Below are 21,842 nucleotides of genomic sequence, written 5' to 3' on the forward strand. Positions count from 1 at the left end.
CGCAACTTTGTTGGCTTGACTCTGCAGGTTTGACCAAGCCTTCTGTTGGTTCTCCAAAGGAAAAATATTAGTGTCTGTGGCAGTTTTAGGGTTAGGCAGGAGAAGTACTCCTACCAAGGGGCCCTGTACCTTAGAGACAGGATATGGGCCTTAGGATGAACTCCATGAAAGCCACTGCATAGTCCAGGGCAGGTCCAGTTGAAACTGGTCAACTGGGCTCTTTCAGGAAAGGGGGCTTCTTGCAGCTTTAGTGTCCCTGTAGCTTACCAGGGAGTCAGCCAACTGACCTTTGGAATCCACTTCTTAGTTCTGGGTACAAATTGGAGAAGGTCTGGCCCTTAGAGTACTCCCTCACAGGTCACAACAGCAGGTGCAGTCTTTCTGTCTTCCACAGGTCCAGGAGTGTCCTGAAAAAGGTACCCAGGGGGGTCCACGTATGCCTGGCAGTAGTCTGCGGGTGGGGGTGGTACCTGGCCACTCACTTATCAATAGAAAAAACATTCTCAGAGTAAACCCACCCAATCTTTGCAACAGTTCCTATGTGCCCTTATGCAAACAATCCCACTGCCCAATCTACTTAAAACCTAGATGGCGGGACCTGTCTTCCCTCGCTCCTCTGTCCACCCTAAAGGTGTAATCAGGGAAAAGAGCAAACTCTTCTCTGTGGTCTCTCAAACTCTGTTCTAGGGACAGCTAGTCTTCCATTGGTATTGATGTCTGGCTGGCTAGTTAGACAAAAGGGGAGGCAGGTCCAGGTGTGAACTACATCTGTCGGTGGCAGGGTAGGCATTTTTTGAAGATCCTCAAGGGCGGGGCACAGCCCCCAGGCCTTCCTGTCAGGGGAAGGTGAACTGCGTCCCCCACTAGGCCTTTGTCTCCGCTCTGGAAGCTCCTACATTTTGTAACATGCTTGTTACACATCGAACTGTATCAATGAATTTGATTTGATTTGTAATAATTATTTTAATAAGTCAAAGTATTAACTTTTTATTTGGTTCTTAGGCAGAGAATTTTATTTCATTTTAGTATGAGCCACCAGTGCTTTCCTAGGGAACATTTAACCCTGCTACAATGAAAATAGCTTTTTTAAAAATCTTTATCATTTTACCAAGAACAAGTAACTTAGCACTGTCAACAAAATGTGTTGCATTGAAATATCATTAGCAGTAAAAGTTTTATGCCCACCTGCTTTACCAATTCAGATGTAATGCAGTACATAGTGGTAGTGACAAAATTGAGTTATCAGAATGCAACTTATTGCCAATATACTTTATCTACTGTATATTAGGCTCTCCAGTAGACAGAGATGTGCTAAGATCAGTAGATTTGTCTTCCGATGTCTCACACATCTCCCAGAAATGTCGCACATTTTCCCTCAAACCTCCAAATCTGCTTGTAGGTTTAGCATCTGTTCATGTAAGCGGGAGATGCAGTTTCTCAGCCAGTGACCACCAGGACCACTAGGAAACATCCTGGACCTACTGGTCCTCCGTGGGGGTCCTAACCTTTATCCAGGTAATGGCAACCCGTCTCCGAGCCAACACTAGAGCCAACTGCAAGAAGCGATATGCCATCTTATGCTTCTTTGGGTGAACAGTATTTCCCCAACAAACAATGCTGAGGAGCAAGCTCACAAGCCAGAGCAGTGTCTTCCCACCACAGCTTACCAGAAGCTGTGGTGGAAAGCTGTAGTAGTCGTACCCCAGGTGCAAAAAATCAGCATCCACAAAACTGCAATAGGGACAGGCAGACAATCAGTCCAAATTGTACTATGCATGTTCACAGGAGTCATATACATACAATGTAGAAAAAACTGAAACAGATCAATTTAGATCAGGCATCACCAGACAAAGGCTGCAATAACTCACAGACCCTGACCCAGTCTCGATCAAAAAGAGAGCTCCGACATCTATCTCCTAGGCCCGCAGAACCTGCCTGCATTGCCTTGAACATAAAGGAGATCAGACAACATCCTGAACCCAATGTCAACCGCACATCCAGTACAGCCAAATCCAACATCTCTGCTAGGAAGGATATCAAGTTCTGTTTAGCTATCTCACTCACACCAGCACAATGGAATAATTGTCCAGTACCCACTCCAAATAGAGACAGTGTGTCCTCAAAACAGATAAAGATATTATTGCCATACATAACCTCTCCCACCTCACAGCCTCTTTAATGCCATGCTTGAAAAAGCATGACCCCCTCCAGCTGGCGTAATGTCATCCCTATGAAAGACTACAATTCCCTTTGAAAAGGAGCTGCCTTAATTACCACAGTGATCACTGTGCCATATAGTAGCAGCAGTCTGACGCATAAAGTATGGGGTGCCAGATGGCACACCTGAGTCCATCATCAACATCTCCGAGAACTTACCATCTTCCACCATTTCCTCCAGCACAGCTTTTTCTCAGTTGCCCCCTCCCCCCCCCCCCCCCCCCCCCCCCATAATCCATTTAGCTTGCGTGGTACGTGTGGGATACATAATAGTAAAATTCCAGGTTTGGCACTTTAAGCCCATCTTCCTCCTACCACCTAATTAACGATGTACATGGCACTCAGCTCTGCTTATCTGCACATAAGAGCGAGGTGAGGCGCAAACTTATCCTCAAAAGAGCTCCAGTCCGCAAGGGGCACAACGAGTTTTGAATGGTGTACAAACAACGAGGCAGAGGTAGCATCTTGGACACAACAATCCTGCCAATGAGAGACTGCAGCAGGGAATTTCAGAAACATACTGAAGCATGCAGGGAGTCCATCACCCACTCAACATTATAACGCAATTGCTTTTCCTTAGTATGCGCCTGCATCACCCTCAAGAATCAAATGATCAAATTCCCTTCTCAACCCCAGAGCAAGGAGCTGCTCCACAGGGAACCTCACCAACACTGCCATAAGAAACAACAATGATTTCTATTAATTCTGAGACCGGACACATCATTAAAAGCACCCAGGACCTGTAGTAACACTACCAATGATTCCCTCGGGAGCCCAGATAATACAGGGCATCATCAGAATGAAGGGATATTACATGCCTATTCTGCCCAAATTCTGTTCCCTAGCCATGTATACCCTGATGGACCTGAATGGCCAGCAGTTCCACTGCCATGGCAAACAAATGGGGCAAAAGTGGACAACCCTGTCTGGTTCCACACTCAATGTCCCACGGAGCAGAGCAGTACTGTCCCACCCGTACCCGTGCACCCGATTTAATATGAAGTAGTCCTGTCCAGGCCTGAAACCAAGGCCAAACCCCATAGCATGCATTACCCCCTAAAAGATACTCCCTGTCTATTGTATCAAAGACCTTCTCCATATCGATGGAAGCCAAAGCGATTTCTTTCTAGTCACCTTCTACCTTGTGCAGCACATGCGTCAGCCTCCGCAGGTTCATGGTCTGCTGCAACCAGGAGTAAAGCTGCATTGATCAGGATACACCAAACCACTCATAGCTGGACGCCGATAATTGGCCCGTAGCTTACATAAAATCTTTACATCTAAGCTGATCATAATGAGGGGGCAATACATCGCTGGATCTGACCTGACCCCAACTGGTTTTGGCATCATACATATAACACCCTCCCATATGATAGGCAGGAGCACCCTGACTCCCCTGGCTTCAAAAAACACCTCCAGCAATTTTTGAGTCAATGGCGCTGAAAACCCTTGATAAAATTTGTCGGGGAAACCCACCTCCCTGGAGTCCTTATTTTTTGGTAACATTTGTAGCGCCATCTGCAGCTCCTCCAACGTAATAGCCACTTGAAGCTTTCCCATCATCACCTCCCACACCCTGGGAATGTTTAGGAGCGTCAGATAAGCTTGAACACGATCTTATATGCTGTGAGTACCCCCACAATATACCCCCTCCAAGTGGTGCTGAATGGTTGCCACAACTGCTTCCCAAATTGCTGCTACCACGCCAGTCTCATCTATTGGGTGAAGCACTGGAGTAGCACTACAAAATAGCCAAGCCAAGAGCCTGCCCGACTTATCACCCTCATGGTGCAGGCCCTGCCGGTGCTAAGTACATGTGTATGCATCCAATCTGTCTTCCGAGCCCTCAGTTTTTCTCTTTGGCGCTCCCGGCTAGACATGCCCTAACCCTGCAACGATGCCCGCTCACTTCTCTCCAGTTGCAGTTCCCTCTAGGGATTACTGCACACCACACAGGTTAACCTCAAGCATTGACTGTTTGTGACAGCTTTCATGGCTTTGCACTCATTGTGATGGGACCCTGTGGTCCCCCAATTAGTTACCAAATATTCTGTTAATGCATACAACAGTGTCTCCTTGCCAACAACTTCCGCCGTTACATCCACCGGGAGTTGCCATATTCAGTGCTGGCGCCCTCAACAAAACTCCTACCCCCTTTCCCAGAGCCAATTCACAGAATACGGGTGGGTGAGTGAGCTGATAGGAAGCAAGCGAAGTGTGACACCCGCAGTAGAAAATGTGTGGAACGCCTGCCAGCAAAATAGTATCTAATCTACTGTAGATATTATGTGTAGGTGGCCGGAGAACCGTCTAGGTGCCCATCATGACTCGCTGTGCCATAGTCGTCTGTGGTTTCGTGTCGAGCCTTGGAGGCAGTCTGTCTGCCTCCCCATCCAGGACACAATCGTTGCCCCCTAGCCACAATATCGGACCATCAGGTTCTGACCCGAGCCTTTCCTGAACCTTGCAAAAGAGCTGGGGATTGTCCACAATGGGGGCATATAAATTAAACAAGAACATGGCCTTCGCAGCCAGCTGGCCCTGTGGGATGACCTACCTCTCCTCCACATCCGCCTCTGTATATGTCTGAGCAAAGGGAGCCCCGGGAGCTACCCATACCAACACCCCACCCCCAGGCATAGGTCAAACAGGAAGCATGATATACCTGCCCTTTCCATTTCTTCCATACCCTCTCAATCCCGCATTATTGAGGCATGTCTCCATAGGCGTGCAATATTCACTTTGTGTTGTTTCAAGAAGGATAACGGCCCATACTGTTTAATATATGTACCCATCACCCGGACATTCCAGGTTAGTTAACTACTCATACATGCACCTAATCAGTGTGTGGCAAGCATCCCTGCACTGCATCAGGCGACAATCCGACAATGGTTTTAGCCATTTTTAACCTTTTACTTTGTTCTTATACTTCTTTATTCTGTCCTATTTAATTGCTGCCGCACATGGTCCCTTGACTTCCACAGTACGTTACATTTTAAAGTTTTCATTAATTGGATCTCGGGCATTTCTCTGAATACTTGATCAACTTTTTCCATTTTGGTCGCTCCTGCCTTGAGGTTAAGGGCCTGTTAGAGCCCTCCCTTCTTAGGCGGTGGCCATATTGGGGAGGGATCATGTCACCAAACAAGCTGCTGGACCTGTGCTTGCGGTTAGAAGCGACCATTGGTATTTAAACTGATTGGGTCACGGCTGCGCAGCGGTGATATGTAAGTGTGTGTGGGCGAATAGCAGGAAACAGTTGTTTTTAGCATTTTAAGTGTTTTTAGCCATTTTTAACCTTTTACTTTGTTCTTATACTTCTTTATTCTGCCCTATTTAATTGCTGCCGCACATGGTACTGTGACTTTCACGGACCATTACATTTTAAAGTTTTCACTACCCGGGTATCGGGCGTTCCTCTGAATACTTGTTCAACTTTTTCCATTTTGATCGCTCTTGTCTCTGGGTTAAGGGACTGTTAGAGCCCTCCCTTCTTAGGCGGCGGACATATTGGGGAGGAATCAAGTCAGCAGACTAGCTGCTGGACCTGTGCCCGCGGTATGAAGCAACCATCGGTACTTAAACAGAACGGGTCGTGACCGCGTGCAGCAGGTGTGCCGCTGGCGCACCTAAGACTAGCCCATTTGTGCTCATCCGCGTCCGACTGGGTCCAGGGACTGGGGACTCTACACGTTCTAATTGAGATTTTTCAGGCCTACACTACCCCGACAACATCTGATAGACTTAGCCAATAGACAGTGAAGTGCCTTCTCCTGGGAGTGTGGGATTACGCCTCATGTAAGACCCATCTGCGCCTCCCAGATAGACCCCTCTCATGGTCGTAAGGGACAGGGGGACATTGACGGAAGCCACTTAAAATGCGCCCTCATCAACGCACGCTTACTGATTAAGCATAGAGCAGAAATTTAAGATCTGATCGACACTTTGAAGATAGACTGCTTGTTCATTACGGAAACTTGGGCTAGGGAAGGTTCCAACCCGGATTTCATGGCAGCCTCCCCACCAGGCCGGACACTTACTGGACAGTATATTTGCTCACCACGACATTTGCACTTCTTTTGGAGAACGTGGCATTAGAATGGACGGATCGTCATCTTCTTATCTTTATGGTGGCAGGTAGGAAGGCTCCTGCCCACTTTTTTCTACCCCCCCCAAGTTAACTAGACAAAAGGGCAAAATTGAGGAGCAGATTCGTATCCCAGACTTGAAGGCAGGCTGGGAGAAGGCCAGGGAATGGGGTAGCTCGGCTGCAGACAGATCTGATTATGGGGTAAGGGTTGCCCTCGATTTACTTGCCCCTTTGATGAAATCTAGACCCATGTCCTGGAAGAAAGTATCCTCCTTTCATTGGTATACCAAGGAACTCAAGGAACTACAAAGAGTATATAGATGGCAGGAACGTAGATGGCAACTGAATCAGAATTCAGTGGAAAAAGATAAACTTAGGTCTTTACTTGGGGATTACAAATTGGTGATTAATAAAGCAAAAACAGACTATTATATACATAAAACTAAGGAAGCAGATAATGCCCCCAGGGAACTCTACAGAGTGGTTCGCTCTCCCACTTCTCCGATTGCTCCCCCCTCCCCCCGCCTCCACAGAATTGGAAAACTCTCAACCATTTTGAAATAGGGTTGCAGACTTCTTTAAAAACAAAGTCCTCCAAATCCATGCTAACTTTACTCGGCAGCACGGGGATCTGGATCTCTATGAGCTGAGAAGTGATTTGGCAATTTATAACAGCACTACTCTTACCAAGTTCCAACCTTTGTAGTTGAAAAGGATCAAAGATTTCTTGGCGAGGGTTAAGTCTGGATCCCGCAGCGATCCTTGTCCACACAACATACTAAAGCTGGCTCCTGATTTGGTGTCCACAGCACTAGAACCAGTCTATCAGGAGATATTGAATACCGGGGTTCTTCCTCCCTCTTGGAAAGAGGCAATTGTTTTTCCTCTTAAAAAGAAACAAGGAAGGGCCCCAAATGATCTTAAGAATCTTCGCCCCATAGCCTTGCTGCCTACCCAAGCAAAGATTCATGAAAAGCACCTCAATACGGAACTGGCACGCTATTTGCAAGATACTGGATGCTTAGACCCCTCACAACACAGGTTCCGGAAAGCGCATAGCACAGAATCTGCGATCATCACCACCTCGGATTCTATCCACAGACTGGTTGTTCAAGGGGATGGAGCTATTCAAGTATTACTAGATCTTTCTGCTGCGTTTGGTAAAATCTCCCCGCAATTGATGGTACAGCCCCTTTACCAAGCAGGAGTTAGAAATAAAGCCTTGGATATCCTGAAATAATTTCTCTGTGAGAGATCCACCATTGTGAGCTGTGGAGACTTTAGAGCCGCCCCATTTCAACTTCCTTGCAGAATTCCCCAGGCCTCCTCCCTTAGTCCCACCTTGTTTAACCTATATGTGGCCCCACTGGCCAGACTGATCCATTTCTTTGGCTTTTTGGTTGCCTCCTATGCTGATGACACCCAGCTTATTATCCCCGTCAGTAAGGACTGGGAGGAGGTAGCTGAATGGTATCACAACTGTATGAGTGAGATCAATAAATGGATGGGTCATAATTGGCTCAAAATGAATGGAGACAAAACAGAAATCCTATTCTTTGGCTCCAACAGCGCTCTATGGAGCTCCCGCTGGTGGCCGCAATCTTGTGGTGACCTACCAGTCCCTATCGTATTGACTAGAAACCTAGGTATCATTTTTGACAATGCTTTATTTTTGATCGTCAGGTAAATCTTATAATTAATTCTTGTTATTGTAATCGGTGATCCTGGCTCTAGTTATTTCCAAATTGGACTATTGTAATGCTTTGATGTTGAACATCAGCAAAGGGTCTCTTCATAAACTGCAGTTAATCCAGAACACCGATGCCCACTTGGTACTAGACCTTCCGCGCTCAGCTTCAGCCAACGGCAGCTTGAGGCAGTTGCATTGGCTTCCGGTTGAGAAGCACATTAGGTGTAAGGCCCTCTGCCTTGCTCACAAGGCACTTCACTCTGAAGACTACAAACACATCTGTTCTTCGCTACAATGGCACATGCCTTGCTGACTGCTTAGATCATCCATTCGCCATGGTTTCTGTCTCTTCCACCCCCGGAAGGCGAAGTGGGGAGACAAAAAGCATTTACAGTGGCAGTTGCCAAACTTTGAAACACTCTTCCGCTGTCTATGAGGAAAGTGGACACTTTTATGGCTTTCCACAAGCTGTTAAAGCCTTGGCTCTTTCCTAAATAACTTTTTACTTTTCTAGCCAGTTTTTTGTTTTTCTGTTTTTTTTGCCTTATTCATTTTAATTTCTCTGTGCTTAGCGCTTTGATGCCATGGGCGAAATGCACTGTACAAATACAAAAGGATAAACAGTTAAAAAAAAATTAACCATAGAACAGTTCCCCCACCCCCGGACAAACATAATGTAACCTTCTTCCTACGTAAGTCCACCTTACATGTGCTAGGGCAAAATGTGAACCCCAACCTATCCAGCAGAGATGGGAACCCCAATCCCACACCACCCTGCAGCAACTTCTAGTGCATGTCACTAAGAAAACTCCAAGGTCTTGCAAACAGGCAGGAGTTACACCTCTTCAATTGATCTGGTCTGTCCCATACTCTCATCCTGGACCATTACACATCAGTGCCCTCTCTTATCCCTCAACAGAATATCACCCACAGGAGAATTGAGTGCCCCTTCCAGGCATTGTAGCAATTAAACTGTTTAAGAGCTGAGGCTCCGCTACATGACCACCACACCAAGGGTCTGGGTAACCAAGGAGTGGTCTCGCACCAGGTTCCATCACCTACCTTCACCACTGCCCCCCTCCCAATGTGCATTTTAGGCCTACTTATGGGTGACCTAAATCTCTTGAAGGTGAACATGAATAAGACTCTACACATGGAAGCTTTACTCTGCAGTGAAATTAGTTTCTGGGACTAAATTAACATGAGTAAACTGAGCATCTAGCACACAAGGGTATCGAAGGCAGGTGCAGGCAGATAGGACTGTCCGCTGTGAGGCTCCAGGCACAGTCACGTGCGTGGTATCCTCTTACTGTATCGTAATCCTGTGTAAGTATGATCCAATTCCCCCAGATCTGTTCCTTCTAAAGCAACCCCTTCAGGCTGCACATGCAAGGAGTGCCCCGGAATGGCCCCTAGCCACCAACCTCCAGGCCTGTACCTTTTTCCCCACATCTCCAACCAGCTCGAGACCTCATCCGGGTGCTCAAAACAGTGAACCTTCCCATTACACAGGACCTCAAGTTTGGAAGGATAAAGTAGCATATATTTCAGGTTCATAGCTCACAATTTTTGCTTCACTTCCATGAAGGTTTTTTGCTATTCCTGAAGTCTCATAGTACAGTCAGGGAAGATTGCAATCATGTGGTTTTCATACTTTGGTATGGTTTGTTCCCAGCAGCTCGGAGAAAGTATTCCCTGTCTCTCTAGTTGTAAATGTTTGTTATAAATGCCCCAAGGGCAGCCCCAGGAGATGGCACCAACGCACAAGGTGCTCTCTGTCACAAAGATGTCTGAAAGGCCCTGTGGTATGAACCTCTGTCACATCCATTGTTCTAGAAAGCTTACAGCCGAGGTGCCCTCCACCCACTCCAGAAAGCCTAGCGGGTGAACGTTACTGTGGCAATAGCGGCTTTATGCATCCACCACTTTAGCCTCCATGTCCCTGGTGACTGTGGTCATCCTGGTCATCTGCTGATTTAGAGCCACCACCTACACCTGGGGCGTTCCATACTTACCCTCTGCTATTGTCAGTTCCTCAGCTACTTTACACAAGTCTGCTTGGAGCAAATTAACATCAATAGACCTGTCTCAATCTTATGCTCCAGGGCAGTATATGACCCTTAAATAGCCACTAGGGGAGCAGTATGAAAGCCCCCCCCTCACCCAACCCCTACTCACGCTCTGGGGTACCAGCAGTCAAGTCTGCTCCCTCCTGTCAGAGAAGCCTCTGGGACTGCTGCTGGAGAGTAGTGTGTTTGGTAAAGGGGTGAGTGGCCGTAGCCCATGGTTGTCTGTCTTTACCCATCATATTCCGAGAGTCTCCGTAGCTAGCCCCTAAGCATGCCCCACCCATCAGCAACAGGCAGGCAGCACAATCCAGCACCCATGTGAGCCCCACACTCCCCAGGGCAACCCCAAGGAACTTGCAGCTACAAGATGAGTAGTGCGGAGCAGGGTCTTACCAGCAGCAGTCCATTACAGAAATTTCTGTCATTTAAAAAATGACTGTGCTTATAAATATGGCACAGTGCTCTGCTGCCCATTGGCAGGAAGAGGCCTACTGTCTGTAAATGGAAGAGTTCAGTTCTTCACTTCTGTACGCAGGGCTATAAATCTGACTCCAGCACTGCTCCTTATCAGACCATGCTATCTGCAGCCTGATGAAAACAATGTTAAATAAATACAGCCTTCCCTTAACTATAAAAGGAAAAATATGACCCTGTGCTTATTTATAAAATGAACGCTGGCCTGTGAGCTACTTTGAAGGGGTCTGGGAGCTACTGGGTCCTTGCCAACTGCGTATTGGAGGTAAGAAGAAAATGATGTTTCTCAATGTTTTGAAATTGTAGAACATGAAAATGACATGTTATCTCATAATCAAGTTAATTTTTCAATTTAATTTTCTCAATTCTTTTTCAAACTGTTGCATTTACAAACAGGCCTCTTCCTGCCAGTGGGCAGCAGTGCACTGTGCCATATTTATAACTGAAAAGTGCAGTAATTTTTTAAATGGCAGAAATTTAAAGTGCTGAAAAATGTTCCACATTATGAACATTTTGTTCACTTTAAGTTTGTTCCATTTAAAAAATGGTTGTATGTTTGTGTTATAAATGTAACAGTGCCACATATGTTGACGGGTATGTCCTGTGCTGCCAGTACTTAGGTTCCAGGCTCTCACTTACCCATACACACATATCCAATTCATATGCACACATGTTCAGCCATCCCCAAAAACCAGGCTCTCACTGACACACGTCAGCCCTGTCATAGTGCCCCTATTCAAAGTATTTTGTTCAAACCGTGGTATCTGGCTCTATGGGCATTAGGCTTAAAGTCAAGGAAGCTGGGCGTGGGGGTGTCTGGTAATAATGCGCTTGTTTAGCCTTCAATAGCTCACAGTGATTTTCACTGATCAGAAGTAGCTCTAGTTACAGAAGAGGTTGGAGACCCGTGGTATAACGGCATTGCTGCTGTTCAGCATGACTAAAATTCATGGAAAAAAGCAGTATGACACAGTTGGAACTAGCCGCATCATAGTGCTTGTTTGACTTGCTGGAGAGGAAGGCCAAGCAAAACAACACGGGAGAGAATGGGGGACAGTTGGGGAGAAGGTTTAAAAAAAAAAAAAAAAAGCACTGACGCCGCCACTGGTCCGTGTCCTAGCTCTTTGTTTTGTTAGGGTGGGTGGAGGACCAACACAATAGAATATTTGTCCAAGAGTACACAATTTAAGAGAGGAAGCCAAGATTTACTAAGGTTTACTTGTTTAATTTTGTGCAAATCAGCCAAGACATTGGTATCTATTTGTCATTACGTATGTTAAGGCTTTGTTTTAACCTGCTATAGGATTTTTCTGAAGTTTTTAAATATGGCATAACTATGACCAAAGGCCAAACGCTTTACATGAGCACTAGTTGCAATACACAAGCTCACTTGCATTGTTTATAGCAAGGGAAGATGAGGTGATGTGCCCTGAATAAAAGGATGTTGAACCGACACCAAGACTCAAGCTTAGTTCCCCAGTTCCACTTTTAAAGGACACATAAATAAAAGTAAATAGTCACCTTGTTGTAGCTGAAGTAATGCGGACATTGGGAGAAGTCCAGATTGGAGGTGTCTCGCGAAGAGAACTGCCATTTGCTGCCAGATAAAATACATCCGTTGTATTGTGTTTTTTTTTTTTTTTTTTTAACTATTTGTTAAAAGATGTATGCTTGAAAGGCCTCTGGGTTTCATGAGTTTTCATTAGAGTCCTCATTCACAGGTTAAGTTGTAGCACAGAAAGAGACAGTGTATGCACTGTGTAGCCGAGACCTAATAAGGAAAGCATTTAAGGAGCTGCTGCTGACTGCTGTACACAAAGTAACCACCACACAAACTAAGCTGACAGGCTTAATATGCAGCCCTTCGTTCCTTTCGGAGTCATTCAGAGAACAAACATTTAAAGTGCAGACATTTTAGGAAGTTGATGGCAACCAAGGTGGAAGTTATTTCCCCCTGCTTGAGGTCCCATTTCAAATGTCAATTTGCCTCCTGTGCTTGAGAGTGTAAATAAATGTGAAGGGGCCTATTATAAGGTCCCTGGAATTCCCAAAGGTGGCAGCAGCAGTGGCATGTCCATAAGGGCGCAGGAGCCACGCCCCTGCACATTTGGACATAAAGCATGTCTGTCAGCCTGAGCAAATGTCAGCCTGACAGACACTCTTTATCTTTGGGTCAGGCATGCAGGAGCTAGACATGCTTTAAGTACGCAGGCTCATGTCTGCCTGAGCTGACCTTTGCTGGGCTGAGGATGTCACAGCTCCTGTGGGTGTGACCTGCTCTGCAAAGGTTTAAAAGGCCCTTCCCCCTCATGACAAAGGGAAGCATCAGGGATAGCCTTGTACCTGGGCTCTTCAGTTGTAATCCTTGAAGTACACAGGGGGTGGGGGGATGTGTCTGGCCCCATCTAAGCTGTACTTTCCAGCAACCACTGGGTGGCAGTGCCTGAGTAATGGCCCATTAGGGATTTTCAAGATTTATAGACCTGATAGAATTCACTTGGGGACAGCAACTGATGAAAACAGACAATAACTCCATGTGAAACTAGTAAGAGGATGGAAAGAGGAATTGCAGTTGAATCAGAACCAGAATCACTGAGTCCCCAGATAGTTCCCCAGTCCTGAAGGGAATATCACAATTCCAATTGCTATGAATTGGCCACTATAATTACAACTAGTTCTTCATAAAGCACTTGCCTGCAAACATTTGTTTCTCTTGATAGTACTGTACTTAACATGTTTTAAAATGTATCAGTTAAGTGTTACTCCTCAATGGTACAGTAAGTTAGTTACTGGGCTTTTCATACTATGATTATTTATTGGGAATGTGTAGAACAAGGAATAGTCTGCTATTTTTATATATTGCTGGATGAGTAGGGTGAAGGTAGAACATGATTTTAAGAGAGGCAATCTGTGGCTGTGATATCCCAGTTTGGGATTCGGTCATTGCTCCGATCACTTCAAAGGCTTTAACACACATGCCTTGCCTGCTTCCAGTTATTGAATGACAGGTGCCTCTGAGTCATCACATCAGAAAAAACATGTGCGGCCCTGATACCATTTCCTCTCCAGTCCCTACCATTAAGTCTAAGCCGAAGCCCAAAAGGGCTGGCCATGCCAAACCCGCTGGTGGGAAAGTCTTCTGGCTCCTTACACACTATCCAACCAAGCGTATTACTTGATAAGTCCTCTCAGCGTAGTGACTTATTATTTTCTCCTCCACCTCATGAGCCAAACAGCCTTTAAGCACCCATCTCACAGTTCATGACAAGCCTCATCAAGAGTGTTATGGATAGGTTCAAGCTCATAGTAAGGTTGGAACTTGCCCCTCTAGTCACTCATTTTGACTAGATGAATATGAAACTAGAGGTCGTCAAGGCTGCATTACCCCACCAGCCTCAGGAGTCAAATCTCTACCTGCCTTAGAACCCTTATATGTGGACACACACTCCAAGACTCAGCAGCCACTGGCTAGCAATAGCCTACTCCACCCACAGAAGCACCCTGACTTGCCTGAAAATGCCAATGGCTAGAGCCCCGGGGGGAGCGGGGGAGTTAGGGGAGGCAAGCCCAAAGCTGCAGTGGTGCACAACAGGGAGGTGGAAGTGAATGCACGAGTGGAAGACCTAAATCTATAACACACTTGGGCCGACCTCACCTAAGATACCTCCAACTGCCTCCAGAATGCACACCTTATTTAATCATTCATAAAGACGTCACCGAATTACCTCTCAACACAAGCGAAGAATCTTTAGGCTCTAAAAAAACAAAACTGTCCACTGGCTGCAAAGCGGGGTGGTCGCAGAACCTAGTTCAGGAGGTTGCGTCAGTGATAAGATCTCCGTGACTAGGCACCCACCCTAAAAAGTCTTCTGGGAAATGGTGTGTTAGTGAATTTCAAGAATCCCCAGATTGTTAAATTCTTCCTATGGCGCCTAAGAAGGATGACACCTCTCTCACGCCATATTAAGGCACTTCCTTTAGGGTACTTTTTTAGGCCACTTAGATCTTCTGTTTCTACCTGGGAAGGGCTAAGGGCAGGGATTTAATTGGCCAGTCCTGGCCAAACAATCATCAACATTGCCACCAAGAACAAGTTTTAAGTAATATTTCAACTGGATGACCAAGATTGACGGTGTCCGGACCATCCTGACGGTGCTACTGTAACTGGTACCTTGGATGTTCATGCAGACATTTTGGAGAAACAGGGTGATGTTTTAGAGAACCTTGTTTCCCCTCATACATCTGAAGGTGCGGACCTTGCTTACCCCGTTCTCCATCAGCCAACTGTCTCTGCCCATAGTATTGCTACAGTTGCCTCCACGCGAGCTTTATTTGAGCCAGATATTGTACAAGCCAATTTGATACTTGAAATGTGTGTGACCTCTGAAACAAGCTGGATCTTCCAAAATGGCTCCAAATGACATTGGTCTCAGATATTATTTATATCCAGGAGACTTGGTTTGTAGACCCAATTTATGTTGAGGGCTTATTTTTCCATTTTTAGGCGTAATTCCATCTACCACAGTGCAGGCAAAGGGGGGGCCTACTGATTTTAAAGTCAAATATGTTAGCTGTTGTTATCAAAACGTCTATGTCTGTTTCGCCCCATTGCCAGTGTCTTTGGCTGTCATCTTAGGGCAGTCCTGACTTAGTGGTGGCCAGTCTTTATAATAATGTGTTTGATTTGTCACATAATATGGTGGTTCATGCACTAGATTTGGGATTAGAAGCCTTCTTATGCCTAATTCATTCCAATTGTTTTATACTGTGGGCTGGCGACTATGATATCCAGGTGTGCCCTTTGCTGGCTAAGCAGATATGTGGGATTACAAATACAGGAGTGGCTGGTATCCTGCATTTCCCACGAGTATGGGGATGCACTCATTTCATTCATTTTTAAATATGACCTCCTTTTACGTACTAGTAGTCGCACTGATAAAGGGATGTTGACTCCTTCCTATATAGGTACGGATGCTTGTACTATTATTGACAATGTACTTGTTTCTTCCCCTGCTAATAATTTGGATAGTTCTTTTTGTGCTATCCCGACTCCAATGAGTGCTCTTAACCCCCTTATCTTCTTAGGCCAAAAATGTTAGAGATTCTGAATGTGTGGTTAATATTTCTCCAGTAAGGCTCAATTATGTATGAATTAAATGGCCAGGAATGGATCCTAGAACTGTTTTACAACAGCTAGTATAGCAGAACTCTGAGTTTGAGTACTGTCTAGAGATGGTGGTGGATCATTAAGTTATTGGCCTCCTTTGACATAATCAGTAGGTCACTCTGCTCACTACTTACACGACCAACAATTTTTTAATAATCCCCCAAAACGTGGGTGGTTTGACCACAGAGCACCATGGCCTCTAAACTCCTGAAATTGGTTTTACATAGCACCCCAAAGGATCACTTGGCTATTAGACTACTGCACAAGAAATATATCCAAGTATTAGTGGCTTGGAAAAAGGTGTTGCAAGAGGAGGCCTGGTCTGAATTACTACAGGCTGCCGAGACTCATGACCCTTAGTTGTTCTGGAATACCATTAACTAACACACCTTTTCTTAAGAATGACAGCATCCCAGAGCTCAATTCTTTTGTTGCTTGTGTAGCATGGGTGGTGCATTTTTAGACCATCTTTGATTCTGCCTGAAAGGTTTGCTAACCAGCCGAGGGTGACCAAGGCCTGTGTTTGAACCATCTCCCATTAGATATTACTCTTCAGAAGGTTCTCCTTGCCCTTGAAAAAAGCAGAGGTGGGAAGGCCCCAGGCCTGAACAGGGTCCCGGCCGATGCATTTAAAGCCTTGAGGGATCTATAGGGCCCCATCCTGACATGGGTGTTTAATGCAGCAGCAGAGTCTTAGATTCTCTCCCACCCCTGCTCCATTGGGCTGTTATTGTCCCAATATTTAGGAAGGGAGACAAGGCAGACCCTAAGTGCTATTGCCCCATTTATCTCATAGTCTTCTCAGCAAAAGTGATGAGTAGGGTTCTCTTGTTGAGACTTGAGAATTGGGCATGGGAAAACTCCATACTATTGGAGGTGCAGTTTAGATGATTGTGCCCAAACCCTTCCTAAAACCAGTGTATGAACCTAGAGTTGCTGATTGGCAGGTATACAAGGACTAAGCCTTCGTCCCTTTATCTTTGTTTTGCTGATTTAAATAGAGCTTTTGATTTAGTTGACCTTTCTATCATTTGGTCTACCTTGATCTCCCTTGGTGCCGGGAGGAAATAATTTGTTTCTTAGCCCATCTTTACAGGAACCTTCCATTGAAGGTCCGGTAGGGCCCCAGTGGGGAATGCTTCCTTGTCTTTGGAGTGAAGAGCGGAATCAGACAGGGCTGTGTACTGACACCTTTTATGTCTTTCCTTTTAATTAATGGGGTGGATGGTGCTTTCCAAGCTGTGCAGGCTGATGCACCCAGAGTTGCAGGTTGGCCTGTCCCTTTCCTGTTGTATGCTTACCGTGCTGCTGTATTATCCAGGAAACCAAATGGCCTAGATAAACTTATAAATGTATTCAGGGATTTTATGGATTTTAAGAAAATGGTTATTAATGAATCCAAAACATTCTTTATGGTCTGTGGGAAGAAGACGCAGAAGTGCTGATCTTTATTAATTGGGGAATCACCTATAGTTAGAGTTAAATTATTTTGTTATTTAGGGATTTATTTTTTAGCAAAAGCACATGCTCTTAACAAACCACAAATGCTAGGTCCAAGATGACCAGGAATTGCTAGGTGATTTATAGGTTTTCACACAAGTTGGGCAGCTGACCAGTTAAAAAGATGGTAGACATATATAAAGCTAGAAAACTGTCCACCGCCACATTTGAGTTAGGTCTGTGGGGTAACATCTCCAGCAGCCCCCTCCAGGTAGAGGAGAATTGATTTTTGAAGTGGCTGGTATGACTGCCTGCCTGCCTGCCTGCCTGCCTCAGGTTCATCAGTGATTATACACAGGGAGGTTGGACTGCAATTTTTAGAAGATCTGCTCTTTCTGAAACCTCTATTAGGGTGGTTCTCTATTTGGTCCAAAGCGGAATCTGGCTTCACCAAACCGGTAATTTCAGACTGTCTTGATCATGTTTTAACTATCCCTGGCTCTCTTACATTGGTGCGTCTTTTAGTGCTTTATTTAATATTACCGTCCTCCAAGATCCCTTCAAATCCTTGACCCTCGATAAAAATTCTATCAAGACATGATTTCTCAATTATAGACATGACCGTAGTATGTGTGCTGAGTTAAGGAAGTCGACTGTTGTCTATTACATGTCATCTGCTTTACCGGCTGGTTATCAATTCTACTTATTTCGTGTGACTAATATTCCGCATTGTGTTGTGTCTATATTTCATCCTGGCTTAGCACATCACTAAGTTGCATTCTCGGCAATGAAGGTACAAACTCCGGGTACCGTGCCTTGCCCTTGTGACTGGGGCACCAAGCAAAGCCCACAACAGTTTATGCTTTTCTGTGGTCTGTATACGCATTTGAGCTGATACCATCTTAAAACAATCTTACTTGCACAGAATATTAGACTATAAGTCTGTGCTAAGCTACTGGTTTGCACTTGACAACCCATTTGTGTTTACATTTAGCACTTTTTATCATAAAAACAGACAAACTCAGGAAATGGATGGTTTGAGATAAGATTTTTTCTATCAACCTTTTAACATATTTGTGTTTTCTCATGTCTGTGTGCACTTTACTTTGAAGGCAATTTAACTCGGGGAAAGGATGATATGTGACGTGGTTGTTTTCACTAACGTTTTAATATATTTGTGCAATCCCATGTCTGCATATTTGATATATTGTTGCTATTACATTTGTACTTTTATGGCTGTTTTTTCATTCTGCCGAGTAGAGCCATTAATCAGATCGAATCGAGTGCCAATAATTAACTCTCATTTCTGACAATGTTTATTATGTTCTTTCTGACAGGTTTGGCATGAGCCATGGCAAATGCATTTCTTTGGAGGATTACTGCGTGTATCCAGAAGTATAGAAGTGGTTTGCTAGCTGCTTCCTGTGCAGGATTATTTGGTGCCAATATCTCGTACCATGTTTTTCCCAAAGAAACATTCCAGACCGTGTACCAGTCGTGGTCGAAGAGTGAACCGGCTGAACTATCCAGAAAGCTACACGATGTTTTCCAGGAGGTCCTTAAAGACACTGGTGTCAAATCTGCTGAAAAGTACACTGCATTTGCAGCGTTTGGCTTTCATCCTGTAAGTGCTGGCATGCCATGGCTGCCCAGTGGATCTTTGGTTGGCATCCCTGCAAATTTCAGTAACCAAGGAGATGATGGGGAAGGGATTGTGAACCGTACGGTGATGTTAAATGGGAAAGTAGTTGACTGGGATAGTAAAGATGGTGCTGCTCTCAGAGATGCTCTTTCATTATCAGAAGAGGCAAAAAAGTTTGCTTTAGCCAGAGAAATTGTGTATGCCAAAGACCACAGTCCCCTCATCCATGCCACAGTTGCCCCATTTTGCCTGTTTGGCACATGCCTGTCTGGAGTAGCAATAAAGCAGCTTTTAGGACTGTATTCGGGCCCACTCTTGTTGCGCGGATTTTTTAACCTGGCAGGTATGACTGTTGGGTTAGTTGGTTATTTTTTTACGTATGATGCAATCAACCAGTGGCTGGATTACAAATCCGACAAGACAGCGGCTACCATTTCCAAAGACTATGCAGAAGGTGGAGTTGAATTTTATAATAAAATGTTGGCACGCAACAGGACTTTACGTCACCTTATGGGTAAACAAGGAGAAGAAATGTATGCTGCTAGTGGCAACCTTTTCCCACGATACTGGTTCAGATTGAAACATGCTCCTTACACTTCCAGAAGAGACCTGATTGTGAATATTGTCAAAGCCAACGAGGCTCATGGCTGCACATCAAGCTCTGCATTGTGAATTATTCTTAATGCTTACAACTTGTTTAGTTTTTCTTTACCTTTCAGAAATGAAGTTGTTCATTGAAATGTTGAGCTTTTATTCCCCAAAACCGTGTAAATTCAGCATCTAATAAACATCCTGATACATGATTGAAAGCATCCTCATAGGTTTTCTAACTACCCAAATCTTGGTATGGAAGTGAAAGTTATAATTATTCCAGCTGATTTAGGCATTTTTGATTGTATTTACCTAATCGCTAATCAAGATAACAGGGCAGAAATTAGACTTGCTTAATTAATTCCGACCTTCTCAGCCCCTGTCCTTGAGGTGAAAAAATAAGACCTGTTCACAGGGTTTCCCTAGTGAGTTTTCTGTGGGGCGGAGCAGGTGTTATAGGATGGAAATGGTGGCAGTGCCTTCGATTGTAAATCTTAATCTGGATTTGGGAGCAGCATCAGTTCACCAATACTGAGGCAGACAAGATTCTGCTAATCGTAGTGATGCTTTATTATTGGTTGCAAATGTGTCATTATGCATAAGACATTACCAAATTGCTAGATCAGTCGGTGTGGCAGTTGCCCCAAGGAAATCCTATTAATACTGTTAATGCTGATATACTCTCACGTACTAAACTGGTCATCCATCCCTGTAAACTAAGCGTGCAGTCTTTTGAACAGGAGGCCTCTGGGGAGGATTGTATTTTAATACCGCCTTTATAAACCGGTGGTCGGCACTTATATAGAGATGGGCAGCGGTATTCAACAAGAACAAATCTAGATGTAATAAAGTGGAAGCCGAACGGAAAAACAAAAATAGTGCTCGACTGCTGTAAAGTCAGGACAGCCAATTGGCGATTATTCACACCCCCACACAGTAGATGCTCTGCCTTTATTAAGAGGGGTACTAGTGCCTGTAACCAATCTAGGTCTTCCAAAAGCAGCAATCGTCTCAGAGAATCTTTCAATAACCTCAAATTCACCCTCGGCTGAGGGAGGTAAAGATAGGGAGGTGTAAATTGCCATGGATAGGAGCAAGTTGCGGAGACATCCAATACATCATAGGAAATGTATGGAGATGCAGGTGTGAAAGGCTGTCTGACAAGATAGGGCCCATGAACTTTAATTTTACTCTCGGGGTGGCTACTGTCACCCATACTAGTGGTCAGGGGTTGTGTCAGTGGCTATGATTACTACCAGTGCTCAAGCATATTTGAGCCAAATGCAAGTGTCCCTTTTCAAACTTGGCAGACGCGCCACGAGTGAGCATTGAAGTACTACTCATCCTTTCTTAACAGTCAAAAAGTAAACATTAGGCACTTGTGCGGGAACAAGGTTAAAGTTGAATTCCTTATACAACGTGACACAGATTCACTAAGATAATAATGTCTATGTGGAGTCTGGTAAATGAGAAGAAGGATTGCAGCTAGAATTTCAAAAATTCAATTTGTTTATGGGGGAAATGTGCAATCGGTTGTCAATTGGATTAATGAGTTCCTTAAACGGAGCAGGAGGATAAAACTGGGCCCAGGAGTGGTTTATTATTGTAGTGTCTATTGCAGGCTAAAGACCACCTACAGAAATGCAGTAACCTGAACTTTGATCGCCAGTGTCTAGCTGCCTGGTTCCCATGTTTGCCACGTCTCCACTAGGCGAAGCACGTACGACCCTAGCAGAACTTGGCCATAACCTGACATACCGAAATGAGATCTCTGCATGGATCGGTTTAGGTGTCATTTGGTCAACAATAGTGTAATCTTAATGGGCAAACCGTATTTGCAACTGTTATTTCAACTTATACCACATCGCACTGTATTGCACCCAATCATGCTCATCCCCTTTCTTGCTTGTCACTACAATTGGCACATTGTGGAAGTTATACACCAGAATATAGACTTATCACAATGTGTTTATTTATCAATATTTCACTAAATACAAACTTATTCTGACACATCCCTTGTTGTAAAGTCTTTTGTAATAGACGTCCACTCTACCATGTTTTGTTTCCTGTTGTGAAAACACACACAAGAAAAATCGCAAACCAGTTTAGAAAAAGAGTACATTTACTAAATTATCTGACCCCAAAAATCCAATAAGTAGAACCAGAGTTATGAATTTTAAAAGATTTTAGTGAAAATAGCTTGAATTGCTGCTTTGTGCTTTTTGGTGCTATCTAGTCGTGCTGGCCTCAGTGATAGTAACACTTTCAGGCTCACCACAATGGAGCACAGGTCTGCTTCAGTCCCCAGATTCGGCCTGCTGATGTTTACCTTCTCAAAAGGAGAGGGCCACAAGGAGCAGCATGAACATCACAGGAGGCTGCCAGTATAGCATGAAGAGCGGGCCAGGTGCTGTGAGCAGGTGTTACTGGAGTTGCGCGTTGGTGATCCCCACGAGCTGTTG

At 44.8% G+C, this 21,842-nt stretch overlaps 1 protein-coding gene across 3 annotated transcripts in view; it reads left to right on the top strand.

The window, feature by feature from the left end:
• TMEM177 (transmembrane protein 177) overlaps positions 1-19,592 on the top strand; it is a 62,940-nt gene extending 43,348 nt beyond the window's left edge. For all 3 annotated transcript variants that reach the window (XM_069224609.1, XM_069224607.1, XM_069224608.1), the window contains one exon: positions 18,485-19,592. In XM_069224609.1, the coding sequence (XP_069080710.1) occupies positions 18,499-19,461 (963 nt within the window). In that variant the 5' untranslated portion in view covers positions 18,485-18,498 and the 3' untranslated portion in view covers positions 19,462-19,592. The remainder of the gene's footprint in view (positions 1-18,484) is intronic.
• Positions 19,593-21,842: the final 2,250 nt, after the last annotated feature.

This window comes from Pleurodeles waltl, chromosome 3_1 (genome assembly GCF_031143425.1).
Source record: "Pleurodeles waltl isolate 20211129_DDA chromosome 3_1, aPleWal1.hap1.20221129, whole genome shotgun sequence".
Lineage (NCBI taxonomy): Eukaryota > Metazoa > Chordata > Amphibia > Caudata > Salamandridae > Pleurodeles > Pleurodeles waltl.